Source organism: Astatotilapia calliptera, chromosome 16 (assembly GCF_900246225.1).
Source record: "Astatotilapia calliptera chromosome 16, fAstCal1.2, whole genome shotgun sequence".
Classification (NCBI taxonomy): domain Eukaryota; kingdom Metazoa; phylum Chordata; class Actinopteri; order Cichliformes; family Cichlidae; genus Astatotilapia; species Astatotilapia calliptera.
The window spans coordinates 19,190,955-19,215,198 of record NC_039317.1 but is presented as its reverse complement, the minus strand read 5'-3'; the positions used below and the strand labels follow the sequence as shown (position 1 = coordinate 19,215,198).

The 24,244-nt window shown below is 38.0% G+C and overlaps 1 protein-coding gene across 2 annotated transcripts in view; it reads right to left on the bottom strand.

The window, feature by feature from the left end:
• Nucleotides 1-21,939, bottom strand: part of LOC113007925 (obg-like ATPase 1) — a 46,945-nt gene extending 25,006 nt beyond the window's left edge. Inside the window, exons 1-4 of one of the 2 annotated variants that reach the window (XM_026144988.1) lie at nucleotides 21,793-21,939; nucleotides 21,582-21,673; nucleotides 17,536-17,679; nucleotides 15,365-15,492 (exon numbers count right to left, since the gene is read on the bottom strand). In XM_026144988.1, the coding sequence (XP_026000773.1) occupies nucleotides 15,365-15,492; nucleotides 17,536-17,679; nucleotides 21,582-21,673; nucleotides 21,793-21,807 (379 nt within the window). In that variant the 5' untranslated portion in view covers nucleotides 21,808-21,939. The remainder of the gene's footprint in view (nucleotides 1-15,364; nucleotides 15,493-17,535; nucleotides 17,680-21,581; nucleotides 21,674-21,792) is intronic. The other variant, XM_026144989.1, reaches the window with a different exon arrangement.
• Between the last annotated feature and the right edge of the window lie 2,305 nt (nucleotides 21,940-24,244).

Genomic DNA, 24,244 nt, shown 5'->3' with positions numbered 1-24,244 from the left:
AAACAAGGAAAATCTCTGGCTCTTACAGACCTGTAACGTCTTCTGTAAGAAGCTTTTCTGTCCCCCACTCGTTACCTGTATGAATGGCACCTGTTTGAACTCATCATCTGTATACAAGACACCTGTCCACAGCCTCAAACAGTCAGACTCCAAACTCCGCCATGGCCAAGACCAAAGAGCTTTCGAAGGACACCAGGAAAAGTATTGTAGACCTGCACCAGACTGGGAAGAGTGAATCTACAATAGGCAAGCAGCTTGGTGTGAAAAAATCAACTGTGGGAGCAATCATCAGAAAATGGAAGACATACAAGACCACTGATAATCTCCCTCGATCTGGGGCTCCACGCAAGATCTCATCCCGTGGGGTCAAAATGATCATGAGAACGGTGAGCAAAGATCCCAGAACCACACGGGGGGACCTGGTGAATGACCTGCAGAGAGCTGGGACCAAAGTAACAAAGGTCACCATCAGTAACACACTACAACGGCAGGGAATCAAATCCCGCAGTGCCAGACGTGTTCCGCTGCTGAAGCCAGTGCATGTCCAGGCCCGTCTGAAGTTTGCCAGAGAGCACATGGATGATACAGCAGAGGATTGGGAGAATGTCATGTGGTCAGATGAAACCAAAGTAGAACTTTTTGGTATAAACTCAACTCGTCGTGTTTGGAGGAAGAAGAATACTGAGTTGCATCCCAAGAACACCATACCTACTGTGAAGCATGGGGGTGGAAACATCATGCTATGGGGCTGTTTTTCTGCCAAGGGGACAGGACGACTGATCCGTGTTAAGGACAGAATGAATGGGGCCATGTATCGTGAGATTTTGAGCCAAAACCTCCTTCCATCAGTGAGAACTTTGAAGATGAAACGAGGCTGGGTCTTCCAACATGACAATGATCCAAAACACACCGCCCGGGCAACAAAGGAGTGGCTCCGTAAGAAGCATTTGAAAGTCCTGGAGTGGCCTAGCCAGTCTCCAGACCTCAACCCCATAGAAAATCTGTGGCAGGAGTTGAAAGTCCGTGTTGCTCGGCGACAGCCCCAAAACATCACTGCTCTCGAGAAGATCTGCATGGAGGAATGGGCCAAAATACCAGCTACTGTGTGTGCAAACCTGGTAAAGACCTATAGTAAACGTTTGACCTCTGTTATTGCCAACAAAGGTTATGTTACAAAGTATTGAGTTGTATTTTTGTTATTGACCAAATACTTATTTTCCACCCTGATTTACGAATAAATTCTTTACAAATCCTACCATGTGGATTCATGGATTTTTTTTTTCACATTCTGTCTCTCACAGTTGAAGTGTACCTCTGGTGCAAATTACTGACCTCTGTCATCATTTTAGGTGGGGGAACTTGCACAATCGGTGGCTGACTAAATACTTTTTTGCCCCACTGTAGCTGCACACATTGTCATATATCAGTCAACAACAGCAACTCGTGAGGTTTCACTGAAGCATAATAGGAATCCCATATCATTCAACAAGGAAGTGGCTGTCAGGTGAGTGATGTTTGGAATGTGTATATTTACCAAACTTTATCAACAATCAATATTCATATTTTGACACCTGAATGTGTGGAGAACTGTCGACAGGAAGGGCCCTTTGAGATAAAATCTCAACAAGTTCTAACAGTCACATATATGGGAAATATGGATGATTCATAGCTATGATGAGCAACAGCATACCTGAGTTTCAGGTCTATCTGTACAATGAAACATCACCATATGTGACGCATGTAGATCACTTGAGAGGCTCCTAAAGAGAAGTTTGTTTAGTTTGAACTTTAAAATTAAAACAAATTGATGTCTTTGTTAAGTACACCAAGTAAACAGACGCATTATATCTTATTGCCACCTACGCATGGGTGTGTCCAGAGGAAGGGCACGGAGTGGCACCAACAGTCTAAATATTTTTTTTCTAATATTTAATAAACAATTAAGAGTTAAAACTCTTGCGCGGCCACTTTTTATGTTATAAGTCAGAATAGGTAATAGGGCCAAACGTCATCTTGAAAACCCCCTTTTTCATTAGTACCTACTTGGACCGACTCGCCACGGATCGACTCGGATATTAATGTAATTAATATGCGACATGAACGCTTTAACAGTGGTCGAGAATATATCTGGTGCTGCTCTTTTGTCAGACTCAGGGACCACGGTTTTATTATTTGTAGCCATTTCTCTTGTTGCCCAGTTTCAAAAATGTTGGTTTTGATTTTTGTGAATGAGACGCTCTCATGAGTCATCGAGTGACGCTACTGACTAGCCAATCGGTGGCACGCAGTCTGACCATGTCACATTTTAACACCTGCTTGGATCACTTGGGATCCCGGTCGAGCAGGTACCAGAAAGTATGTGATACCAGGTACTATTACCTAATGGAAAACCTGAAAACTCTGGTGAACTGTGCCGAGTGGATCCGAGTAGGTAATAATAGAAAAATAGCTAAAATGGTGCTCAGTAGTTTGTTTTTTTTAAAGTAAATGTTCTACACTGATTTTATTTTTGATGAAATATTCTGATTTCCCATGGTTCCATCTGCCTTGTTCTTGCATTTTAAATTAAAAAAGAAAAACGTAGTAAAACACGATGAGGAAAATTAAGTTATATGCATATTAAGTATTTGTATTGGAAGGTTTTATGCTAGGTTGCATGCTCCAATGACCTTTTTGGAGAGCAAATGAAAGTTGGCAATTGAGCTTCTCTCCTGCCCCACAGTTTACATTGTTACAACTAGACGGCTACACTGTAAACATCAGACCTGTAAAGCATTCAAACTAGCATTACAACTGTTACGATTGTTAGCTTAGAGCAACATTATGTCAGAGTACAGCCTCACAATGCTGCTTTATAAACTTGACAAATAAGAACCAGTTCCTCTGATACCAGCAATGAGCTTTTTCACATTTTATGCTGACTTTTACCAAAACCTCTGTACACGCAGAATATTATATCTTTCACTGTGTTAAGGAGCCATAAATCCTTGGTTTTCCATAAAAGCAAACTTTTGCAATCAAGCTCTACAAGAAAATGATAGACAACCAAAAAAAAAAGCAACATCTTATTAGCCATGCAAGTCAACAGAAGCTGTAGACTTTTGTGCAAGCTGTCATCCTGTGCGTTGTCCTCATGGTGAAATGAACTTATTCAATTACTCTTTGCCTAATCAGGCTGTTTTGGTTCCTCTCCTCTTGCAGAGGTACTCCACAGTATAAACAGTTCACTTACGCCACACAGAAAGGGGCTAATCAGTGGAATTATTGTTTTGCTGCTCCAATTTACCATCTCCCTGTTCAGCACTGATTGAATGAAAATTTGCTATTGTGTCTGCATGAACTCAGAAAATATAATGCAATGTAATCATTTTGTTAGCTGCAAGAATATACATACATTATAAACAATCATGATGTACAGTTTTGCACTGTGTAGCAGAGGGAAACTGTTCCTTAATTTTGCACATATTAATTAGAGCATAGAAGTTTACAAAGATACATCCAGTCTTGGCTGGTGTAGGTTTTAATTAAAGCATTAAAATGCATGTATGTTCCTATATGCCTAAAGTAAGCCCATTTTTTTAATGTCTTAAGTAATTAACAATGTTTAAACTATTGTTATATATGTTAATAAAAAAGTAAATTCAAACAAGCTTCCGAGGAAGGAGAGCAGCTGATCACTCACTATTTAGTCATCAACTGCCACTCTCTGCTGACTACCGCATATTCCAAAATAATTTGCTTTAATTAATCTCGCCTAATTTAACATTTGCATCTACTCTACTGCCTTCCCATTCAAGGCTTAGAGCCCGGCAACAAATGCACAAAGTGAAAGAAAGGAGGGAAATCTGATGGGGCAATCTCCACAATTAGCCTTTAAAAAAATGGGTCGGGGCAGGGCTCAGTGAAGACAGCCCTTATGAAACTGTGGCGCCACACAAAACCACATGCAAGACAGTAAAAACACACAAAAAAAGAAAGAAGAGGTTGGAAAGGCCAACTTTCAGGAGTCAGGTTTGTCTCGCAGTTCAGTTTTATTGCTTCTTTTTAAATGGTGTACATTATGAAAAGACCATTAACAGGTGCTCCTTTATTGACAGAACAAAAGGATTAGTCTCTAGAGGTTGTGCAGTGTTCAATGGCTTGATTAGGGATCAGGCTAAACTCTGTAAAATTACAGCAGCACTGCAGAAGATAGAACTCAAAGTGATATTTATAAATGAAAAGTATTTAAGAAGACAAAACCAAAAAAAACCCCCAAAATAACAGAAGAAACCTTTTTTTTTTTCTTCAAAACTTCACATCAACAAAATTCACAAATACCAAGTTTAACACAACAACAATACTTATCTGCCAGGTACACAGACGAGAAAGTCATCTGAGTCAAGTCAAGATCAATACTGATTGAGCTGCTTCCTCTGATGTTGCTACCTGGGAGGATATGTGGTCAACATAATTCAGTCAAATTACAGTATTCATTGACTTCTAACTTCCTGTGCATGTTTTCACATGCAAGATAGGTAAGAGCACATCTGAAGAACTTGCATTCCTCATGCTGCTCTTAAAATGTTCATGCAAACTCAGTGCCGCAATTCTCCTGGTATTTAGAGCAGTAAAAGCTATTTTATGAGTCTGTCAGGAAAAGCACATTATGGATGTCTTCCCGACATAAAAACACAGGCAATACACATACGGGTATTTATGTTCATTCAGGAGATATCTTCTTGACATTCTTTTTAAGATTCATGAAACTGACAGCCATATCTGTAGCACATGGCTTCAGTAACAGAGTTTGTGGAAGATTCTGCCTTGTTTCTCAGCCAATATCAATTACGGCAAATACACTGGCTGCTAAAAAGCAGTTTGATTTCTGAAAATAGTGGGTTGTAGCCCTTCAGAGATATACTCATGTTTTCTACATGATTCCAGCTAAAAATAGATCATAGTCCTCAATAGTATGAATATCTGTACCTCACAGAGTGCCTCCAGTTCCTATGTAATCTACTGACAGCTGAAAAATCTAATGGTAAACTGAGTTTTAAAAGTGCATCTTTCCACCAGGTTTCATATCACAGAGTGAAAAAGTATATATGTATAGGGAAAAGTCGTTCAGACATGTCTGATCCGTGTGCAGCTGAAAGCTGAATGTTGTGGGTAGTCTGTTCTCCCGAACTGACTACAGACAGAAACAACGGTATTAATTCACTTATCATTAGCTTAACCTCTGTCATTTCATTCATTTTGTTAAACCGCTGAGCGTGAGAGTGCCTTGATTGAAAGGAACTGTCATATGCAGACCACTGTTGTCCCACATCATTCAGAGAACAAACCTTTTTAGATCCCTAACTACTATAGTGCCGCTGATTGCACAGACACCAGCAATTTCCTAACCAACCGCCACCTGAACAATGATGTGTTCAGCTTTCAGGCCCTCCAGCCTTTCAAAGGTGAATCATTTCACAGTTTGGAACGAGATCTCCATAGCAACTCCCTTTTGAAGGGTTTAGAATCACCATCCAATAATTCTATGATCATCGGGCCTTGCCATTCCCAGTGGTTCTTTTCACAGCGGACAGGCAAGGGGGGCATGGGGAGGAAGCAGGAAGATTCTACAGTCTATTTCAGGCAATTCATCTTGCAGGCCCATTAGAATTCAAAATATTGCGACCTTCAATCACCGAGCATGTTATCTGGAGCTGTGGCGATCTCCAGTCAAGATGGGTAGACATTTTTCTCTAATCATCCATGATGAGTGGAGGCTGACAAAAACTCTTCATTCTCGCTGAAGCAAAATGCTCATTTAAATGCTGTGACAGCACCTCGACACAGCCTGAAAACACACAAAAGGAGGACGATCCCACGGCAACTAAATGGTGGAGATTTTAAAGTTTGAGTATTGGTTAAAACAACAGCTTAGAAAAGCAAAGATTCGCATACATGTCAGGAATTTTTTTTTTTATCACCAGTTTAAATGAACAATTATTACTTTTTACCAGTGAATAGAAAGAAAGGCAGGTGGCAGGACCCAGCAAGGCGGCTGTACAAGGTGAATCATTGCAAAAGAATGGCGAGGAAAGTAGATCATTTTCTCCTTGTAAACTATTTAATCTGAATACAACACTGTGTAGACTTTGATTTTAATCCTATACGCAACTTGTTTTAATGTGCCAAAATTACATCTGATTTGCTTTTACTGTGTAGTTTTCAGCTTTAAATTGCTTTGTTTATCATCTACAATGCCTAACAGGGAATGTATACTTCTGTGTAACATTACTCCCAAACTCAAGCTGTTGTGCACTTCCCTAGAAATCTAAGGAGGCCCTTAAAGGTATAAATGCTGTTAAAGGCTTCTACCACTTGTACAGGCTGTATCATAGGCTCTACATAAATTTACTGTAGAAAAATAATTCAGGCGTGAAGGGGCCTCCACACTGGAATAAATTCTCAGCGATGTGGTGACCAGAGAACACAGAAAGTCGCTGACTTTTGGCAACTTATGGACAGGTCCCCGGTTAGACTTCTGTCAACTCTGAGGGAAACCAATAAAGTGACAGTGATAGTGAAGGATACCCTGGATCAACATTTGACAAGACTGTAAATACAAGGTTGCCTAGGCAACTGGAGGTTGAAATTTTCCTCAGCAACCAACTTTCAGCTACAAAACAATGGTTCCGTTGTAGACGTCCCCTAAGTTTTACAATGATTTGTCCTTAAAATGTTTTTTTTGTTAATTTGTTTTGTTTTGTTTGCCTGTTTTTTGTTTTTCATAATGTTATATAAAATTGATTTTATATAAAAGTGATTTATCAGACAACAGGACAGTTTGCCAATTCCACTTGCACTGGAGCTTATGCTCACTTATGGTAATTTTCACAAGCATTCTCGAGCCTTTGCAATGATTTCCAATAAAGAATATTATCTAGTTTAATGCTTTTCAATATTGAGTGTTAGCACACTGAGATTCTCTTAGTCTGTTTATATTACGCGCCATTGATGATTTGACATTTTCTAAGCTAGTGAGAACATGACTGGACTCATTACGCTCATTTTACTGTTTAGCATAGCTTATAGGAAAAAGGGGGGAAATCACTAAAAAAGACAAAAATATGTATTTTCTTTTAATGTTTATCTTTGTATCTTTTTATTACTTCCTCTGCATTTGCCTACGTTGGCCCACACACTGTTAACAGAGTTCCAAATGTTCATGATGCTACTGCTATAAATTTAAAAAAATTCCCACCAAAATGCCGTATGCTTATGTTTTTGTAATGTTTGCTAAAAGCTACATCCCCCTGCTGTTTAATTGTTAATCAGGACTCGATGTTTCATAATGAATTTATATGGTTATGTTTTTATTTTCCATGGGAAAGGCAAGTCTGGAAGTATTAATTCACAAATGCTTTCAATATTAAAGCTGACTCACATATTGTTGCTTTACTTGTTCTGATAAGGGGGGGAAAATACACCTTGACATGAAAGAAAATAAAAGATATTACTCTAAAAACAAAATAGTTTTACTGCATATGTTTACTATTAGCTAAATAAACTCAATTACATACCCTAGTTTGTGTACTTTTAGTTATTTTTTGGACAAGAGACCACATGTAACACATTAATCAGGACACTTGTTTATGTATTTGTGCTGTAATGTTGCACGATGTGTACATGTTTTCACTGTGTTTTTCATTATTTTATTAACAAAAGGCTGCTAACAAAATTAAAATTGCTTTTAGAAAAACAACCAAAGCTTTTGAAAGTTAATTTAGTTCAACAGAAGATTTTGCAACTGAGCGGCTGACAACATCATACACGGTGAGCACGCTGGGCCAGGTGACGTCTATTGGACGTTAGTCAAGTTTAAGAATTTGTGAGCTGGTGAGTGATAGGGCTGAATTCTTGGAGAACAGCCATTACTGGCGTCTGTGGGGAGGCAAGTCAGCCATAAATCATCTCTGTCTGAATAGCTGATCCAGTTTGCTTGTAGTGCCTGTAGCTAAACAATCGGTTTGATTTTTTCACTGCGAGCATTAAGCAAAGTGTGGGATGACGTCTGAACGATGCAATAAACAAACACAAACGTCTCACTAACCTGCCATCGCCTGCCTTCATGAATTCATCAGATAAGGGTGACTCATGTGGAAGTCAGTGAAGGCAAAGAATGTCTTTAAATCATCAACTTTTTGTAGATCTTGTCACTTTTAAGGTATTTTGATTTGAATCCCAGAACTTCCACCACCCACAACTGAAATAGATAAAAGCTCTCCCAAAGTTTTTGATGAATTCCTGATTCTTTTAACTAACTTGCCCTTCATTTGTCTTTACCTTTTACCTTCACTTACAATAGGTTGGAATAATCCAACCTGCTCCTGCTTAAAATTCAAACTTACATTATCAGCTATATATGAATATACTTACACCTTACATTATAGCCCAATAAACGATGATTTGACCTGCACCTTCAAAGTCTAAAAAACAAAAGAAATTAAGGAATTTAGTCTTACATCATGAATATTACATTTTTAATAGACTTAACAAAATTATTACATTCATGCAAGCTAGTTTGGAGTCCACCCAGTGCCTTTGTAATATTGCACTCGGTGAGTTGCAGATTATACAACAGCAGTATAAATTATGTTTTCCAGGTGTCTAAGACTTCAAACTAAGTACATGACTTATCCTCAGAATTAAAGAAGTTCATTGGTTATTGGTCTCTAACTAAGCTCTGATTCGCAGTGCATTAACTGTGCATCTAGTTTGCAATGTGTACAGACTTTATCAACTTTTTTCTAGTAAAGGTTGCAGTAGATGCAAAGATCTGTACATGTCTCAAACAGCACCAACTGTGTAAATATAAAGCAGCATAGCATACAGACTGTTAGCAAGGAAAAGCCATTTCCTGGCTCTGCCAAACGGAACCAAAATCTACTTTACCTGCTCAACTAAATCCTACGAATGAAAACATGGTATCTTGTGTTTTTAATCCAATCAAAAACATGAAATTCAGGGATATTAGTGCTGGATTATTTCTTGGCCGGGGAGTCTTAACTTTGGTTCTAACTTTGAGCTTGAAAAACAACCAGAAGAGGATATATCAGAGCCAGGAAGCGCTGTTCCTTTAGCGTAATGGCCAAACTGCAATTTCTTCATTCATTACATGATGCACACTGGTCTGTAATGTCAGTTTTCCTCTTTAACATTTCTTACTGTTCAATTTCCTCCTTAGCAAATGTTAAGGAGGAAATTGAACAGTAAACGAGATTTTTCTAACCATCACAAACCTTAGAATTTCCTTTTTCCAGTAGCATCTGGAAAGTCAAGAAGTGTCATATGATATTTTTTATCCCATTTATATGTGCTGACTTATAAATGGCTGGCAGTCTTAACTGGAGAAGTGCAGTATCAAATCAAATCAAATCAAATCACTTTTTATTGTCACATCACATGTGCAGGCACACTGGCACAGCACATGCGAGTGAAATTCTTGTGTGCGAGCCCCACAAGCAACAGAGATGTGCAAACACAACAACACAAACGAGCAAAATACAAGAATGGCCAACCTGAAACTAATAAATATATGTACAATATATGTACAATATATGTACAATGTTCATGTTCATGTTTTAAGGTCAAAAACCCAAATGCCTGTGGAAGCTCATAGGAAAAAAAAAGCTTTTCTTTATCATATGTTTTGTGAGCTATCCAGTTTTCTTCAATACTTTGAAGATTTTTTTCAAAACATTCATGTTTATTTTTTAATGAATACATTTTTACTTTTGTAACACCACAAAAAAAACCAGCTATGAATAGAACTGCTAAAATTGTTCTTCACAACTTCCCAATATACACGCTGATGTTATTGTATGTTTTGATTTGCCAACAACACTCTGCAGATGCTAACTAATTACTACTAGCATGGCATCAAACGATAACTTACAAATTAATAGACAACATCAGCTCCACAAAGGCCACAGCTATGTAACATCTACACTGCTATCATAACTAAGATCTCATTTGATTGATCGACTTTATTTTTCTAAATGTTTAAACTGAACCTTCAGGCAGTAGGAAAACCTCAACTTAACCAGGAATTCAGGTGCTGAAAGCATCGCTATCACAGTAAAAGAAAAGTTGCCAAAAATAACAGCTACTTTCCAGTCTGCTGCTCACAACCAAAGAAAGTCCCTGAAGATTAAATGCACCCGGTATCTTTAGGCTAGATTCTTCCCGAGTGCCGTGCAACCATAAATAAGTCTTCATTAGAAGTGAACTAGAGGTTTCCTGCAGTGATGTGGGGCACTGTGTGAGCATTCAAACACCTAATTGCTGGAAACCAAACATCTGGGAATAAGGCCAGGTGGGCTGGCAGAGTTATAGCGGGGAACAGAGGAGTAGATGAAGTAGAACATGTCTGTGTCTTGTCACAGACAGTAACGATCCAAACACTTTCCAGTCAGTGCAAAAGGGCTGGGAACAGTTAGACTGCAAAGTATTTTGTTGGGAGACCAGGAAACGGCGTGCATTCAGCAGAATCGGCTTTCAGGATGTCACCGTGTGCTCTAATAGATTTTGGAAGGCATTGTTGAAAGCAAATCCTCCGTTTAAACAGCCTTTTCAAAGGTATTAGGGGAAGAAAAATATTCATAATGTGCGGACCCAAAATCAAAGGAAAATACGTTTTTACTACAGCCTGGAAAAAGTTACAGTTATAGCCCTTAACAGACAAGGAAATACGGCAAAATAAGACCAGACAGAAAATTGTTCTGATATTTAAAGTTTCATTAGGTTCAGGCCGATCATTAAACTGCACTGACCTTTTTTCTTGATTAATCTCTCTCTATAGTGTCTATATAAACTCTTGTGCTAATTCCAAAAAACCCCAAAACATACCACTCCAGGCACAAAAAAGTGCGATTCCCCACAACCATATAATCAAGCTATATAAAAGCAGTGGCTTCAGCATTGCAGTCTGCTTAACACCAGATAGATATAATTACAAAACAAAAGCGGGTATGTTTAATGGTTAACTTGTGAAACAAACCACATTGTTTCCAGGGACTTCACAAGAGTGGGAAACAATGGTATGCCAGAACAGATAGTTGAAGACACACACACACAGACACACACAGAGAAGCTTTCGATTTCTATTTCCGATTGTCAGGAATGTTTGTCTTCTTTGTGCGACTAGAAACAAAAGAGTTGGTTTTGCGTGTGGATCTAGTTTTTACATTTGGCCCAACTTTGGGTCGTTTTAACCACATATAACCCATGAAAGTATTACTAATATACAGCTCACAAAAATGACAACAATCTGGTCATGCTGTTTAAAATAAGATGCAAAATATATGTTTTTATTGTTGTTGTTTTTAAAGTGATATATCTTTGTGTAGGTTCACACTCATCCAGGTCATATATATATATATATATATATATATATATATATATATATATATATATATATATATATATATATATATATATATACATATATATTAAGGTCCTGGAAACAGATTTTAGTCCATGTTGTCATGACAGCATCACACAGTTTTGCAGATTTGTTGGTTGCACATACGTAATGAGAGGCTCCTGTTCTATCACATCCCAAAGGTAAATGGACTCATTCCTATATAGCGCTTTTCTACTCTCCCTGACCTCAAAGTGCTTAAAAGGGTCTTTATTGGATTGAGATCTGGTGTCTGTGGAGGTCATCTGACTGCAGTGAATTTCTTTTCATGTTCAAGAAACCATTTTGAAATGATCTGAGCTTTGTGACATGGCACGCTATCCTGCTGGAGGCAGCGATCAGTGAATGGGTACTCTGTGGTCATAACAAGATGGACATAATCGACAGGAATACTCAGGTAGGCTGTGACATTTAAGCAACGCTCAGTTGATACTGAGTAGCCCAAATATCCCATATACTATAAAACCACCACCAGGCTTAATCACTAATACAGGAAGGAGGAAGCATGAAGGGAGTGACTTTTTTAAGTGGGAGGTAATTTCAAATGTTCAATGTTTCTATCAGCTCAAAAAACATCAGCAAACACACAAACTGTTTGTGTGCAGTTTGTTGCACAGTGTGTTGATAGCTAAAGGTCCAACTGCTATATTTCACAGGAAGTGAAAAGTATGGAAACCCACAAGGGACATTGGAGAAAAAAAATCCCATGTTGCTTCTGTGTTTATTTTTTACCCAATGTCCTGTCAGGTCTCCAAAGCAAAGAATGTGAGATAACTTCACTCAGAGATAAAGAAAGATGTAAGAAAAGACAGGAAAGGAAGAAGAGATTAAAAGGTAAGGACTGCTCAGTGATGCTTAATAAACTGCAAATTTAAAGCTTACATGTAATCTCATAATTTTATCACATATTGGATCTGTGTGTGATGTCTTTTATTCTGCAAAACAAACCACACTATACTAACTTTGTGTTAGTATAGTGTTGGACTGGCACACAGTGGCTGTGATGTTCATGGTCAGAGTTAGGTTACATAGAGTGTAGCAGAGAATAATCTGCATTTAAAATGATGTTACTTAGATTAATTCACTGAATTCCAACATTATACCAACTTCGCACTGTCTAGTATAAAGATAGTATAAAAAATATATAGTGTCAGTGTCCGTGTATGAGATGGAAATCAGCCAGGATAGCTCGTGAAGCTGCTGACATCTTGTTGAACTCAGTTGTGTAAATCCACAAAGAGCAGCAGGTCAGCTGATCACAGCATGTAAACTAAGAAAATCTACTGAAGCTCACATTAGAAATTACTGTAAGCTGTGATTCTTCTCCCTATGCTCAGACACTATGTACAACAACCATGCCACAACCAAATTCACTTAAATCAACTTTCTTTCCCATTCTGATGCTCAGTTTGAACTTCAGCGGGTCATCTTGAACATGTCTACATGCCTAAATGCATTACACTGCTGACATGTCATTGGATGATTAGATATTGCCATTAACGAGCATTTGAACAAAGCGGTCAGTGAGTGTAGATAGCAGAGTGTCTAATTTAACCTATGAGTCACAGCTATGCATTGAGTGACACCACTTTAGCTCTGCTAAACACTGCATGAATAAATAAATGACTCCTGAACAGACATGAAAGCAATCTCCAATAAAAGCACTATTTAAACTTGTTTGTGTAACATTTGCTAAAAACTACAGTTTTATCAGGATATGCCATATTGTTTATTAAAAATGAAACAGTCCTATTTTAGCTTATTTGTCTGTGGCCACTTAGCATGCTCATGAACACACAGCAGCTTGCACCGTAAACATTAGCTGCATCCTCAGTTCTGCTGCCAGTTTATGTTTTCACCAAGGAAAGCGTTCAACAATCTAGCCCTCGGCTATATTGGGAAACTGTAGTAGCTATAACATACACAGGCCATTTTAGCCTTCCCCATCTTTTAGCTCCTGCAGCATTGGCTCCAAAACATCCACTGCTTCATCTACACTTTGCCTCAGTTGGCACTGCAGAGCACTGACTGCAGCTGAACCCTCAGGCTTCTTGTAGTTCTGTTTGTGGTGCTCAGTGCCTCGATATCAGATGATTGGATTGCATTATCATCTGTTGATTACTGTCATCTCTGTCAGTATCTCTTTCAGTGCTGTCTGTATCTTTTCTTTTCAATACCTTGTACATGTGATACTTTCATTTTGGGAGTTAGTAATGTTTTAATATTCACTGTACTGAACAAACTGCAGTTAGTTCAAAGAAATTCAGCCCCAAATCAGCAAGTTGTGGTAAGAACTCCAAAAACTTGTGAAGAGGTGTAAACAGAACTGAATATACACGCATGTGGAACAAACCACTTTCTAAGATGATAAAAGTGATTATCTATTATCTATATTATCTTTATATCAGTGCATAAGGTTGTTTGTAAATAGACTAGTATGGATTTTTTTGCATAATAAAGTAATATGTCCATGACTACAATGGTGTGGTTCAGTGATGTGTCTCTTGGACAGCAGTAAGTGGCATGGAGGAATATCCAAAAGAGTCCTTGGGAGCAGAATTAATTCTGTCTTTTTCCTTTGATTTGCTAAAAATTAAAACAAAAAAATATATAGTATATACAGTATATATCTATATATCTATATATATAGATAGATATATAGATATATATAGGAAACCAAAGGGTGAGTTCATCAGTAGCAGACCAACAGATTTATTGTAAGAGCAAAAAAAAACAAAAGGATTATATGCCTGTGATTCCAGAAAAAGTCCATAAAAACTGAGCTGACAAAAGTTAACCTCACCTGACACGTCTCATCCATTCTGTAAATCATTACTAAGTTACAGCAGGTGGTCTGCTAGCTCCACGTCTCACATACTACAGAGTCACCATGCAGCAATGCTGTTTGAAAACTGCACTGAAACAGAAGTAATATGTTTGCCAGTGATACACAGAGACAACTAGGAACAATATAGAAAAATGGCCTTAATCTTAACCCTTTCTGTCTGTCTGCGCTGTGCCTGTCACAGCCGACTTTAATCAGAGCTCCTTTCACACAGTGGGAAAGTCAATAACAGCATACAATCAGCAAACAAATTCAGCTATTTTTAAATGGGGCCTCTGCATTCATTTCAGTTGCTGTAATTTGAATTATTCTAGCGTGTAACACTTTAATTGTCTAAGACAAAGACCATGTCAGAGACACAGAAGAACTGGAGGCAGGAGAAGACTTAGAAAGTGGTTTGAAGGCTGTCTCGCTGAGGGCCAGACTGGGAATAATTTGATGAGATAATTACATTTGCACTTTCACAGTAGCAGCAGGCAGCGTTTAGAATCATAGCAAATAAACAACATCATTAGTAACATTAGATATAGGTGACAATAGATTAGAATAGATTTACTGGGTTTTCTTTAAACAAACAAAGAAAGGACAAAATTTCATAGATTTTATTTATTAATAACTTACTTACCTCTTCTGTAACCAAACCTAATCAAAAGTGGCATTAGGGATCATGTTACAATAATAAGGAGCGCTCCTTCTCAACAGTCCTGTGATGTTTCCAGCCCTCAGAATATGCTACTGATTGTGTGAAGTCGAAACCAGGCACTCCCCACTACTGTGATTCTCATTGAGGGAGCCTCCCAGTAGGAATGTGAGGTTTGGCCTGACTTCATTAATTCTGACTGGTATGTTCATCTTGGCACCGACCACACAAGATGCCCCGCTAGCAAAACTCCACTAAAACTGCTGCTTTCAGATGTCTGGTTTTGGAGTCCTGGTATTATCAAATGTTGCCCGTGCAACTGTTTTAGCACTACTATGAAATATTATATATTAAGCATTTTATGATTTCCTAATGACGAAATCCCAAATATATTTATATGTATATGCACATATATACTCACGTGTCATGTGGAAGATGCCATCACAGGCGTTGATGTGGGACAGGAAGGCATTTCCCAGGCCTTGGCCAGCATGAGCACCTTTCACCAGACCAGCAATGTCAACAACATTAAGAAAAGCTGGGATTTTGCTGCAACCAAAGAAGCAATAAAATAAATAAAGAAAAAAAAAGGAAACAGTCAGATAATTCAGATGAAAATGGAAACAACATATTTTTGTGCTTCAGTCCAATACAATTCAATATGAAGTACACTCAGGTTAATGGATCACAGGAGGGGGGGATGTCCTGGTTGATGTGTTGCTGTTTTCTACTACAATATAATATAAAGTGCTGTGAAATTTGAAAGCTGATGGTGTAGTACGAGGCAGACAAAGTATCAGATTATAATAATGTTACAATGACAATGTTATTCAAGTCGCAAGTCACTAAAAAGCAGGATCTACCCACATTTCAGAGTAAGAGTAAACTATTTTTCTAGATTTTACTTTATAAATTTTTTACAGTGCTGTGCTAAAGTCTTGAGCTACCTCTGATTTTTCATGTGTTGCCTCAAACGAGCCAGACTTTCTTCTATTTTTTGTTACAGTTGACTCGAGTCATAGTTCTTCACTTTCTAAAGGTTTTTGGCTGCTTTTCACTCATTTTCAGTCCAGACTATATATATCTGACCCTTTTCAGAGGAATGATTTTTTTTTTTGCTTATAAAGCCACCTGACACTATTATTCATTCAAACATAAAAAAGCATCTGACTCAAGGGAGGAAGCAGTGTTGTGCTCATTCATAACAGACAACTTAGCAAATAACCAGTTTTAAATGGAATCTTTAGGCATTTTGTTAATCGAAAACTTCCAATTTCTTCCAATTTCTAAAAATGATTCCAAGGAGAACAGAGTTTTTCATGCATAAAATATTATTTTCTGTACTAATAAGGTGGTGGGTAAAGAGATATTAGTGGGGAAATATAGTTAACCTATACCATATTTACCCTATACCCTTTAGTTAATCTATCTACTGTCCAAAGAAGCCTCATCAGAAATGGCTTCAGAGGGAAGGCTATCAAGAAGCCACTTAAAAGAAAGGGAGAAATTGTTGAGGTACATATCCAGCAGTACCAAACACAGTGGAGGCTCTGCCATGATAGAAAAACACACTGTCATAGATTGGCCTCCACAGACCATGGACCTCAACATTATTGAAGCAGTGTGTGAAAACACAACAAAACACAGCCAACATCCAAAGAGGAGATTTGAATGTCCTTCAAGAAGCCTGGAACAGTACTTAAAGAAATTACAAGAAAGCTGTGTAGAAGAATAAAGCTGGCCATACCAAATATTGACTTTCAAGCTCATTAGAGTAATATAAACTCTTTTTTTTTATCTTATATGCTGCATTTGCACCTATTTCTCATTTTTATAACAAAAGATAAAGTAATGAGGGGTGGCCCAAGACCTTTGCACAGTACTGTAAATGACATTAATATAAAAGTGACAACAGATTCATTTTAAGGATCACACACGCGTATTAATGACAGCTTATTAAAGGTATTGTAGTCCAATGTTCACTGCCAATAGACACTTAAAGTAGTACTAAGACAAGACCAAATATAAGACATAATTAATAAATGGTATTTGGTTGATTGGAAGGTTATGACAGCAGAATGGCTCACTGATGCGTTTGTTATAATCTGAACAACACTGCAGGTCTATGGCACTTAAGAATAACATATATGAGGCTTTTAGATGCACAGGTAATAATTTTCAGAATCAATTCAAAATGCTTATGGTTGTTTTTAAATTATATTCTTTAAATAAGAAACATGCAAAATATCATTTGCGTGACCTTGTGAGAGGTGGGGAGGTTTAATTGTGTGGTTAGAGGGATAATTAGTAATAAAAAGTGTCATCTATGCATATGGCTACGGTATATCTAATATACAACATAGCGCAGGAAATCTGAATTGAACCTGCTTAAGCAGTTTCCATGAGTATGTATGATAACCAGGTGATGAAAGATGCTTTGGTTCTTCTTTGAAAGAAGCAGAGAAGCAATCTAAAAGCTCACAGCTACATGTCAACAACATTGGTATACGTTTTCTCATACCTATAGCAAGGGGACTGTCAGAGACTACAGATCTGAAGTGTGAATAATACGGGAACGATGAGACCTCATACCTGGCAGGTTTATGGAATTGGCAGAGGAAATCATAGCGTTCATCTGGAATGGGCACTCTGCTTTCATTTGGGTCAATGGTGCAGAAGGGGAAATTTTCAGCCGCAGCCTGACTCTTTGTCAGCACGTTGAAAAAGGTTGACTTACTGAAAATAAAAACAGCAGTGAGGTCAAGGCATCTAAAAGTGCTGCTGTGTAGGGTCTGGCGGTTCAATAGCATGATCCTAAAACATGTCAGTTATTTATGCAAAATGAAGTTGTTGTTTTTTAATCTGCACACGAGGCAGAAAAGGTTGCGCTAACAGGCTGAATATTTGAGCTCTTGAATATAAAATCCTGCGTCAATTACAAGGTTAGATAATCCCATAATAGATCTGCTGTAAATGGATTCGACTGGCTGTTGAACAGGACTCACAAAATGCAGCCTCATGTTGTGATCACAGAGAGATTTATTTTCTATGGCACAAGCAGCTCGAGTGTACTTCAAAATCTACAGACAATGGTGAGTGTCTAAGAGTAATGATGGCATGGCAGTTACCTATAATCCAGGACTTTCCATCTTTATCCCCTCACTCAGTGCTTCACATTGAAATTATTGTTTGTTAAGTCCTATAGGCATGAAATTGCTTGAGACTGCCAAAGTGCATGTATTAATTCCTTATATAAAGCTAGATTGATTTTCTAACATACTTGAAGCTTTTCCCGGGTCACCTTGGGTAAAAAAGAAAAGTAACACTAAAACATCTCTCAGGTGTAGACTTTAATGCTTAATATAGAGAACAGCACAGCAATGCACACACTTGCTGCAGTGCAAATCTGAGGGTGATGTGACAGTAAGTAAAAGAAAAAACAAAAAGAAGATTAGTAGTTTGCAGCCAGAGTTTGGGTGTTTTTTCAGCTGGTGGGTTATGGAAACTAGGAAGTCAAGATTTGTAGCTATGAAATCAATCAATCTTTTTAGTGAAAGACTAACACTTACATTTAAAGTGCAGTAACTCAAACAAATGTGTTAAAGAGCTCCGCTACGGAGCTAAAGGTAAACATCTCATGACTAGCTAGCATAGGCTAGGATTCTCGCTGCTCACTGGATTGTTATTATGAGACATCTTTTAATAAAGATAGCATGTGTCACTGGTGTTCAAATTAAAAAATGCCCAAATGTGAACTTGAACAGGGATATTAAGGGATGTTTATCATCTGGTAAATATAAAGTCAAAGCTACAGTTTGTAACTTTCACATCTAAATTTCATTTTCATTCAAGTTCGATTTTAGTCCAACAATGCTGGTGAAGCCCATCAGTGCAAGGTAAGGATCCTGGTAATTCACAGTATATTAGAGTTTTAAACCTGGAGCTCATTTTCCAGGTTGAATGCTATGTTTCCTTGAAGTGATGCCAACTGTAGTGCGATGGGCTTTGAGGTATGTTTTCTCTCGCTTGGCAGGTGGTGTCAGAAGTGTCAAAAGGCGGTGCATCAGGCGCCATAGGTTCAGTGTTTATATAACATAAAAAGACATTTCATACACTTCTGCTTTCCTTTAAATAAACTGTTTCCTAGACATCGCTGGTGCTGATTGCAGCTTTAGTTTCTACGTGCAGTTTGAGCCAATCAACAAGTGGTGGAAATGGAACAATGGAGATAAGGTAGGCTACACTAACTAGGACTGTGGGGGGGGGAATCTAGCAAGTATCCAGGAAAAGTTTCTGATGGAAGTGTTTCTGTAATTTCTTCACTGCCAGAAGGGGAGACAAAAGCACATGCACATGGTGACATACTAACTTTTTTTTCTTTTGCGGGGAGGTTCCACCTTGATTGGTGCAAACATGTAACTTGGTGTATATCAAGGATTTATATCTCTGCAGGATATACATGCTTTGAGCAATGGATGCTTGTTTTAACAAGTCATATCAGAAGTTAAGACTCTCATGATAGTCTACTGGTCAGTTCTTCTGTCTGAATGCCTTTTTAATCTTGATAATCTTGGCTAGCATCATGCAAACGGTCTTATTCATTGTCATAATGACACAGTTGGACAAATTTCTCCACTCACTATATAAAAACAGCTGAAAATGCATAGCTTATATAAGGCATACCAATCTGAGGTTATTATTCAGTTATTGTCTTGTTTTTACATTGCCTTCTAAGTCAAATGGAGCTGCGGAATAAGGCAAAAGGTAGATACTGTGTATTGGTAGCATAAGAGAAGTGAAAGAGATTTTATGCAGACCATATAGTGTGTTTCTCTAAGCCTTAACAGACAAGAATAAACTTTTTTCCAGCCTATGAGCAGGAGAATGGCAGTAAACACAGTGAGCATGTGCTGTGGTCTAAGTGTAGGAATAGCTGAAAGGCTGGCTGAATCACACTCTCGAGTTTCCCATGTGTGAAGAGTGGTCAGTTACGCCCAACTAACAGCTGGCTGGCATCTGAACATAGTTCATTCAGGAAGAAACCATAGGAGGGTTGACAAGTTGTACTTTGACATAAACGTGGTATGGCAGGCCGCAACCTCAGTGAGTTCTACTTCTTAACCCAGGAAGACATTGTGGTTTTGCTGGGGTAAGAAACGAAAACATTGGGCACTAGAGAGATGATGAGATGGTGTGCAATAATCTTCAAAACAGCTACCAATACACACCACATGTGAACAAATGGCTGCAGAAAACAGGCTCTGTATAAATATCTCCTCCCTCTAGTAATAAGTGTCTGCTAAAAAAGAAGAAGAAGAAAAGAACAGAAGAAGAAATCCAGCTTGTCCACAGTTTAACTAAAACAGTAAGGCTTACTTTCATTTGACTAATTACAATACAGAGCATGGACAATGTTTCCAATGTCCTTCCAAAAGCCATTGGTTTTCCAAAACTTTCCAAACTGCTCAAAAAAACAACTGTTCTGTTGAAAATTACTGAAAAAAAAAAGTTTCACAGAGGGGCAAAGTGATGAGAACATGACAGCTGAAAAGGAACATGATGTATCACCGTAGCCCTTTCTGTAACTCAAAGGGGCCTACAGGGAAGTCATGGTGGGGTCTGCACTGTTATTACACTATGTCACGGATGTTGCTGAAGGTCTTAGATGTAGTAGATGCTGACAAAAAAGATTTGTCTGACCAGGTGTGACATGGAAACGTGATGTCAGCCTTTTGACTCACAGACTGCCTGAGACGTACACTGAGCTTTGACCAGCAATGGGCTTTGCAGAGCGATAAGTGAGCTTTCAAAACCAATCAAGAACCCCACTCCCTCATTCAGTAAAAGGACAGAAACAATAGTAGACAGTAAGAGGAATGCAGGGTTTGTTTGTTTTTTTGCATGCTGTCATTCAGTTCAAATGCAGCACGCTCCCACATGTAAGGTGTTGCTCTTTTATTTTTTCTACTTTTTCCACTGATTTAATAGTAATATTCAGCATTCATAAATCCAGACATTGAGGAAACAAAAGGCATGCAAACTTTAACCTTTTTTTTTTTTTTTTTTTATCACCGTGGGTTTTTATGAGCTGCAGATGCTTGACGCCCCAGGTCTACCCTTATAACACTTTTCTGCTGTAACATTCAAAAAAGGAAACAACGGTAACATCTGAAGCCTTTGTGAAAGGATGGGTAGCTGAGAGAGAGGGTTAAGATGCATGCAAGGGAAGACCTGGTTTGAAAACCTCTTGCGGAGTTTGATCCCTGCTAGTAGGGACACATGTGGCTCCAGGAATTTAAGAGCTTTTCAAACATTGTTGTGGTTATTCAGGAACACAGAAACGTTTCCCACAGTTATCCAAGGAGCAGCTCTTTCTGGCACGCAGATTTTAAATCGTGCCATTTATTCATTTATTTATTTATTTATTTTTATCACCATGTAGCAAGGCATGCAAAAGGTGTAACATGGAGAAACTCTCATGGAACAATGAAATAAAGGTAGAAGTTGTCTGCACTTGTCATGCAGCAGCTTACATCTTGTCTTACATACAGCAAGTTGGTGCAGTTCAACAGTAGACATGGGGCACATGAAATGTAGTGAGAAGCCCATCCTGTCTGTATAAATAAGGTTTTACTCACCCAACATTGGGCAGGCCAACAATCCCTATTTTCAGCGAGGTGCCAAACCTTCCAATCAATGGTGGTGGCTTTAGTGCATCAGCTCCTTTGCCCTAATCAAGACAATGTGGAAATGCACGCAGTCAGAAAAGCACTTGTCATTGCATAATCTACAGGGTATGCTATAGTTTTTTCCTTTTTTTAAACAAATCTGTTCCTTAATAAAACCCACCTTTTTTGGAGCCATTTCTCACACTAGAAGAGTCCACTGAATTCCACTACAGCTATAAGAAAAGCTCATTCATTGAAGGAAAATGGGCTAAGCTAAGTCCTCAAATGCAACCAGTCGACTGCACTTTAAGCAGATCACTCGCTGCGCTCAAAATAGAACCTGCAGCCCCTGGAAATGAAAGTTGACACTGTAAGCTGGCGAGCTGACCTGCACCTCCAAATTTAGCTGTCGATAATATTGATGCAGGTCGATGAGCTCCTATAAGATCAGCACTACAGTGCTGAAGAAAAGTGGCTACTAAAAGCAGATTTTTTCCTTCTCAGAGGCTTGACTGTATTGTCTGATTTGATTTTTCTTTTTCTAATGAACATTTCCATCGCCAGTCTTGGTGCTCGTCTAACTTGGGGCTTCCACAAGTTGTAATTATTGTGGGTCTCAGTGCTCAAAGGTTTGCTCAAATTTGTCTTGTTCCCTTGTTTTATAGCTTGTTACCTTCCCATGGAAATAAAAGCTGATTGTCAAGTGGTTAATTTCCCAGTGCACTTCAGTTTATGCCATCTATTTTCTGACTGTGTTCTCTCTTTAGTTGTCACTAATATAACAATAAGAATTCATGGAAAACACACAACTGAAATCCATGCAAAATATATAACACGTTATCTATACATTTATTTTACAAAAAAGCCATAAAATAACAAAAAAAGGATAAAATTGACATATTTGTACCCATTTATTTTCTATAAACTGGGCTTCCTCTGATATTGTGATCCAAGTGGACTTCCCAGATAAAAAAATGTACAGCTTCAGCACCACAGAAGTAAAGTATAACATCCTTTTCACTCACAGTTTACACTTCAACCCCCTTTTGAGAGAAACAGGTGTAGCCACATGAGCACACGAAATTACAACAATTAGTTAAACATCCTCAAATAAACTTCCCGCTGCAGAAATACAAATTAAAGCACACAGGGGCACAACCAAAAACCATTGCCCCATCCAGCAGCCTGTCTAGTTTAACATGCAGAAAATGAGGCTCTAATAATCTGGATTTGAGGCAAGTGAGGCTGGCTTTGTAGAAAGAATTTAAATGAATAGGTCTGAATTAATCATTTATCTTTTGTTGATGGATGCACCCCCACTTAGACTCATCACAATAGATGCAGAGCGTTTTGTTCGACCAAATAAATCATTCCCATTGTTTAAGGTACATTGATCAATCTAATGGCTTGTAATAGGCTCCTAATTGCCACAGAGAAGTGCTCACGAATGGAGTCCAGAATTACAGATTCAACTCAGAATTTTCCTTTGAATGACAAGGAAAGATCATGTTCTCCCCTCTTGTCCCAAATAAACATGCTATGAAAAAACCACCCATATTTTATCAGCCTGGGTTAATGGAACTAACACAAACATTTCTGTACTAGTACATTTAAATAAAAAATATAGGTGGGTAACATTTATCAGTGCACAAGGGTCTTGTGATTCCTACACACGTTTCTTTGTTAGGAGCAATGTGAACGGTCACACTGCTCATCAGAATAATTATAATAGTAATACATTATTATTATTATTATGAAGAAGAAGAAATATTAATATAAGAACAACAATAGCAGATTTCATTTTAACTATATAATTCATTACAAACACAGTAAACAAAACTAAGAAATAATGGTAATCTGAAATTAATTGCAGGGTGAAGATATTTTTCATGCAGGAAAAAAAATTATAAACGCTTACATTAAATTTCATTTAATCCTCAGACTCGTTTAACTTCTTTAGCAACAATAAACTGTGCTTATGTAGAATAAACGCTTAATACTGTTAACAGCACTCTGCCAAATTGTCATGATTGCAAAAAATGATTCCATTTTCTTGGCAGCGCCAAGTAGCCTGTTTGATGAGACTGATTTTTATTCACCCTTCTAAAGGTGGGGCTTTAAAGCAAAAAAAAAAAAAAAAAGAAGGGAAAAAAAAGAGTATTTGAACAAATTGCGCCTGTGTTTACTGGCAGCATTCACACTCTATAATAGAGCATTATTTGCGCGTTTTGAATACTGTAATGCACATCTTTCGGTCAAGCCTTTCTCTGGAAAATTGCTTTAACTTTTAAAAGGATGATGATTCACATCAGAGCAGGTCAATTTTACATTATGCCATTATCCCTGAGCGTTTTTAACAAGCTATGAAATATGCGGCTTTATTGAATTGTTATATTCAAAGGGAGAAAAATAAAAGTCTCGAGTTTAGAGAAAGGAGAATAATAATAATAAAAAGAAGAAGAAGAAACTGGCGAAACGCGGCATCCTCTTCATTGTCCGCAATTTAATTAAATGTGGGATTGGGCTGGTGTTAAAAAAAATTATTTCTCAGCTACAATGAAGACATCGCGTTAATAAATCGGTTTAATGGAGATGACTGGCGGCCTTACAGCAGGAATCTCCTGGATACTGAA